The sequence below is a fragment of the Taudactylus pleione genome, unplaced genomic scaffold, assembly GCF_031769625.1.
Source record: "Taudactylus pleione unplaced genomic scaffold, aTauple2 ptg000093l, whole genome shotgun sequence".
NCBI classification, from domain to species: Eukaryota; Metazoa; Chordata; class Amphibia; order Anura; family Myobatrachidae; genus Taudactylus; species Taudactylus pleione.
Window position 1 is genome coordinate 4102634 of NW_028284495.1, and position 6000 is coordinate 4108633.

General features: G+C 38.3%; 1 protein-coding gene across 1 annotated transcript in view; it reads right to left on the minus strand.

Annotated features, from left to right (window-relative positions):
• Nucleotides 1–3583, minus strand: part of RGS20 (regulator of G protein signaling 20) — a 235510-nt gene extending 231927 nt beyond the window's left edge. The window contains exon 1 of the mRNA XM_088469753.1: nt 3399–3583. Coding sequence (XP_088325879.1) covers nt 3399–3515 — 117 coding nt within the window. The 5' untranslated portion in view covers nt 3516–3583. The remainder of the gene's footprint in view (nt 1–3398) is intronic.
• Between the last annotated feature and the right edge of the window lie 2417 nt (nt 3584–6000).

Here is a 6000-nt window from a genome sequence, read left to right on the forward strand (position 1 = left end):
ATGCTCCCAGCATTCCACTAACATGTCCTGAGGTCATATCTGTTGGTTGCTCCTCTGTGTGTCTCTTCGCTACTTCAGTACCAGGAGATGAATGAAGAAGCCATTAGATGAAAAGGAACCGGTCCATAACGTATTTAAAATTGGGGAATGGACAGGGCCTGTGTGAGTTTAGAGATAAAAACGAAGGGTAGTGGTGTGCAGGAAGACATACTATATAATGGGGCAGGGGCTTATTATGAAATGAGGTGGGGCACTACTGTGGAGGATACTATACATAAGGGGCATTATTATGGGGCATAAAATTAACTAGGGCACTATTATGGGACATACAATGTACTAGGGCACTACTATGGGACATATAATGAACTAGGGGCCTGATTCAGAGATGTACGCAAACGCGATGGGAGTGGGGGCATTTTACAAAACCGGGTTGTGTTGAGGCCAAGGTCTTTCCAGGCCCCGGAAGAAAAGTTCCGGCTTAGGCTTACTCAGATGGCATGTGGCTGCCCGATAGTGATGAGATGCTGCATCTTCGACCAGCAGTGGGTGTCTTTTGCCTTCAGACGCCTCCTGCGGCATTAGCATTTTTGCGCATTGCTGCGTCCAAAGATGCAGCAGCGATTTGAATAGCATACAACTCTGAATTAGGCCCTAGGACACCACCATGGGACATTATTTTTGGTGGATATTATGGAAGATGATGATGGTATGATGGGATGTGAAGATGAGGATGAGACTTGACAATGTTAATGCATGCCCGCTGGGCAGCACTTGGCATACTCAATCTGGTGGAGTGCTTCAGAGAGAGAGAGAGAGAGAGAGAGAGTGGTGTCTTTGTAGAAACATTGGTGAACATGTACATGTACTGAACAGAAAACACTGACAAGTCTCGAAAAGATTGAAACAGTCTTCTAGCAAGAATTTGTCTTTGAACTTGGTCGTGTCATGCTCTGCAAATGTTGCTACGCAAGCTCAGTTTCTTAACAGTATCTTCTCCTGAATATGACCCGTTTGACACATTACCTAAATTTTTTTTATTCTTACAACCAAGTTATTTTTTTATGCATTGCAAGCCAAATACCCTATACTGTACTACACGGACAACCGTAACAAGTGTCAGCAATTTTGATACTTGGCATAACAATTATAATATGAATTGTTGATAATAATCTAATGTATATCACTCCTCTGGTGGTTACAAATATATCATATCATTGGCTACATACATACTGGTAACATCATTATGGGTGATATACAGTAACTAATGAGATCCCAGTATGTGGAAAACGGCACAGTCTCTATAGTATTGCTTCTATGTTACTTCTACATGGCAGAGCATAGCATTGTCCGAGGGGGTTGAAGCTTAAAATATTGTGGTGCTGCACTCTGGGGAGCTTATTGACAAGATGCTCAGTCTAGTTCATGACCATTCATCTGCTGGTATCATGACATTGCTCCTGTCATATCCATGCATCCATCCATGTCCTCAATAATATTGTGCTACTGTGAGCATTCTGAAGATGCTTGCTGCAGGTTGTCCTATACTCGCCTACTTCGAAACTGAGAATATATGTAGAAGTAGGAAATTGTAAGCTCGCAAGAAGGGCCTCTTACTGCTTTGTCTTGTTTTATTACAGTATTTGATCCTAATAGTAAAGGACTACTGAATATTCTGGCGCCATACGAATAATACTAGGAATAATACTAAAAATAATATAATATACAGAATAATAACAAAATTTTGACCCTAGTCAATAACACTATAAAACAGAATAAAGCACTTTGTTTGGTTAAAGCTTTTACGTTAGACTTGTTCATTCAAGTTTTAAAAAATGTGTCTGATGCATGTCCTAGGGAAGAGGGACAGGTTTAGCATCACCAATGCTCCACGACATTGACTATTGAGTAATGGTGCACTAATTATAGTAAATATCAGAAGCATATCAATAATTGTCAATAAAGTTGCTTGCTTCCATTGTGCCCAACCTTTTCCAACTTTATCAATATCTCTATATAACAATATAACTTTTGGAATTTCTGTTATTAAGTGTCATCTGTTTAAATAAATATGTATGTAGCACATAGTGATACTGTGGTGCCAGTCTTACAATTTAGTTAACTTTAAATGACAAAACTAGCCAAAAACACGTAGCTGATGGCTGATTCCAGCCTAAAGAGATAATTCATCAGATGGAAATTCAGCATCTGACAGGTATTGAATTGTTCCTTTGGCTTAGACACTGTTGATGAATGATAAGTACCATCTGGAATAATGCCTTTTATACTTCATACCTACTGTGATTAATACAATGAATTTAAACTTAGCTTATATGCAATCCTCAGTCTCTTGGGTGTTCACTTATAATTGAATAATTCGTTATTAATAAAATGACTAAGTTGTGGCCAAGTTCCATACGATACTGTATGTATAGGACATATAAACACAAAATGAGCTAATGTGCATCAGGACATGTATTGTTTGCCTCAGTCTGACCCCAGATCAGCCCCATCATGTTCATTCTTGGTAATGCCACCTTAACTAGGTACAGCCCTTGTACAAAAGTGCATAAAAATGTATTTATTACAATATATTTCACTCTCTTTATAATGACACTATAACAACAGTTTTGTGTCTACTGTATGTTTTAATTTATTGTTAATTCACAATCTCAAAGGTCAAGGTTTGCAGATCCTTGCAATTCCTAGACAAAGTAATCATTTGCTGACTGTCACATTAATAAACTTTTTTAGATATCTCCCTTACTTCTTAAGCACCTTGGTTTCTAATAACATTTATTCCATGTTCCTCAGTTATAGGCACCACAAAGAAAATGTTCAGTTATTTGCTATTAACTTTATCTCCTGGAAATTGCTAAATTACATCACAACACAATTATAATGCTAGAGAGACAAACATTTCCGTTCAATAATTCTGAAGGTGTGACAAACCCTTTTGTGTGTAACTTAGAAATATGCCACAGTTTTCATATTGAACATAATAATATAAATAATTTGAATTGACACTTGACTTTTTTTTTATAGCATTTCAACACAGGTAGCAAATTAAAACCAATTTATAAAATATTATTTCACTTTAAATTCTGTACATTAAAAGCAAACACAACATAATATCCTTATATAGCAAAGTTATATTTAAACGCTTGCTTGTTTTAAACAACATTATCAATTACCATACCAATGCAGCCATGAAATGATCAGTAAAATTACATTTAAAAAGAATAAAACAAAACAAAACAAAATAAATCTTTGACTAAACAATACAATATCTAAGCAAAGTGCACTATAATGTATCTAAACATAAAAAAGTAATACAGGTATAATGCTTTGTGAAATTAATAAAAGCACATACTACCGAATGTAACATGAATGTATTTTACCTTGTAAATCTGCAGAATATCCTTATTATTCTCCTCTTCATGTTCACGTTTCTGATTCTTACCCACGCGGAAGCTGCCTGCATATCTCCGTGCTCGAAGTGGAAACTGTCTCCACATTAGAAATGCAGGGCCTTTGTAAGCACTAGGCCCTTCTTCACTATATAAAACAAGTAATTTTTTGCTGTATATTTCGTCAGAAAAATGGTTGAAGTCCAGATTAAACTGCACAGTGGCACAGTGGATCCCCTGCCACTAATTGATTTTTGGCAAAAAAAGATGTTCCCATTTTGACTGCTCTTTTGTATCCGTGTTTACAGACATCATGAAAGCATAAGAGATTATCTTCCTGTCTCTGTACTAGTGCCTTGCTTACTTACTCTGGGAGCATTAGTAAAGTCGTCCGGCTTACAGATTAAAGCTATTACATTGAATACCTTGGTCTAGTCAGGCTAGTGGCAAACAAAAAAATGTTACGCTGTCCAACAAGACAAAACAAAGCATACATCAAACTGTGAAACATTTAAATGTTCATATTGTAAAACTACATACTAAAAACAGAGATACAGGGGGGTTCTCTGCATCAATGTTTCTCAATGGTGTGATTCTACTTAGACAGATGGCCCATTCTACAATATAATCCTTTATGCTTCACTGAAAATAACATTTTAGCTGAATTAGTGGAAGGTCCGTCTGTAAACTTCTAATTAACATGACACAAGCATTGCCTGAATGCAATCTCATATTATGAAATAGATTTATACTGACAGTTCACTGTGTTTTGTTAATCACAATCTTTTTTTCTTTGTTTTGCAAAGGGGTATTAAGATGGCAAATTGCAGAAAGCATGGAACAAGCCGTCATTGCTGCAGTTTTCATTCCAACAAACGGCCCAGTGGAAACAATACTTCGGCATCAGGATATGTACATGAAAGGATGCAATCTGTTGGGGCAGATGTACTAAGCTCTGGAAAGTGATAAATTGAAGAGTGATAAACCACCAGCCACTCAGCTCCTGTCATTTTTCAAACACAGCCTGTAAGATGACGGTTAGGACCTGTGTGTCTGGTAGTTTATCACTTTCCAGAGCTTAGTACATCTCCCCCCGGCCAAGGTTCTGTCTGTGATGGTAAACTTAAATCCTGTGTTGTAAAGTTGTTATATTATTTGAACTCTCAACTTTTATTATGTGATGCTAGTACTTAACATGCTGTATTTTCGTAAACAGTAAAACTAACTAATTACCACTATAACTTACCAAATGTACAAGAAAAAGATCACAAACAAACAGGGGCATTTCAAGAGAGGAGGGGGTCCGTGTGCAGACTCAGTGTGGGCCCCCTACTCTCTCCGGCGATCCCTTGGTGCAGCACTGGCAGTAGCTTCTGGCTTATTGCCAGAATCTACTGCGCTTGCGCGAATCACCAAGAAAATGGCCACCACCATTTTCCCAGTGATTTTTGTTGCCCTGCAGTGCCAGCTTGGTACTGCAGAGCAGCACTACGGACAGGTAAGTATCTGGGGTATATTTACTAAAGTGTTTAGAAGTAGAGATGTTGCCCATAGAAACCAATCAGATTCTAGCTATTATCTTCTAGAGGGTGCTAGTTAAATGTTAAGTAAAATCTGATTGGTTGCTATGGGCAACATATCCATTTTTAAAAACTCTTTTATCCAGGGTCTCCCCCGGTTACCGGACTCCTGCTCCGCTATAATGTGCAGAGCAGAGCCTGGAGCCGGCCCCAGTGATCAGCTGTGTGGTCTAAACAGACCACATGCTGATTACTGCTAAAAAAAAAAAAAAACTAGTAAAAAAAAAATTAACTTACCTGAGTCCAGGGACCGGAGTTCGGGGCTCCAGTGAGCAGTGAGGTCAGCTGGTCTCCCATACTGCACTGCGGCCCGGTGATCAGGTGACCGGGTCCCAGTGCAGTATGGGATGTCAGCTGACCGGAGGCATGGAGGTCATAACCGGAGCCCGGATCATGCAGGTAAGTGTGCGGAGGGGATTTGCAGGGACATAGCTTTATCGCAATCTCTGTCCCTGCAAGGGATTTTTAGTAAATCCCTGTGATATTGCCTGAATTCGCAATGTGAATTCAGTTGGTAATATTACACTACAATCTGCATTCCCAATGCAGATTGTAGTAAATAGAGCCCTATGTGGTAAAATTAAGAAGGGTACACATATCACCAATGTCACCTTGCCCTTAGGAAGGGATTGATCACAATACCCAGAGTATGGTTTCTCTCTTCACTAAATAATCAATACAAAACAAAGATGCCCTCTTTAAGATGTAAAAATCACCAATGTCACCTTGCCCTTAGGAAGGGATTGATTACAAAACCCAGGGTATAATACAGTACTGTATTGATTATTTAGCAAAGAGAGAAACTATACCCTGGTTTTGTAATCAAGTCCTTCCTAAGGGCAAACAAGGTGAGGTGACATTGGTGATTTATACCATCTTTGTTAATTTTACAAATTCTACTCCAATTGCCCTGTAGTAACTTTAGGTGAAACTAAAATAATGTGTAAAAGGTGGGAAACCCCATTTTTCACTTTATTTTAGTAAAAATAATGATAATAAATAGAGCCCATAGG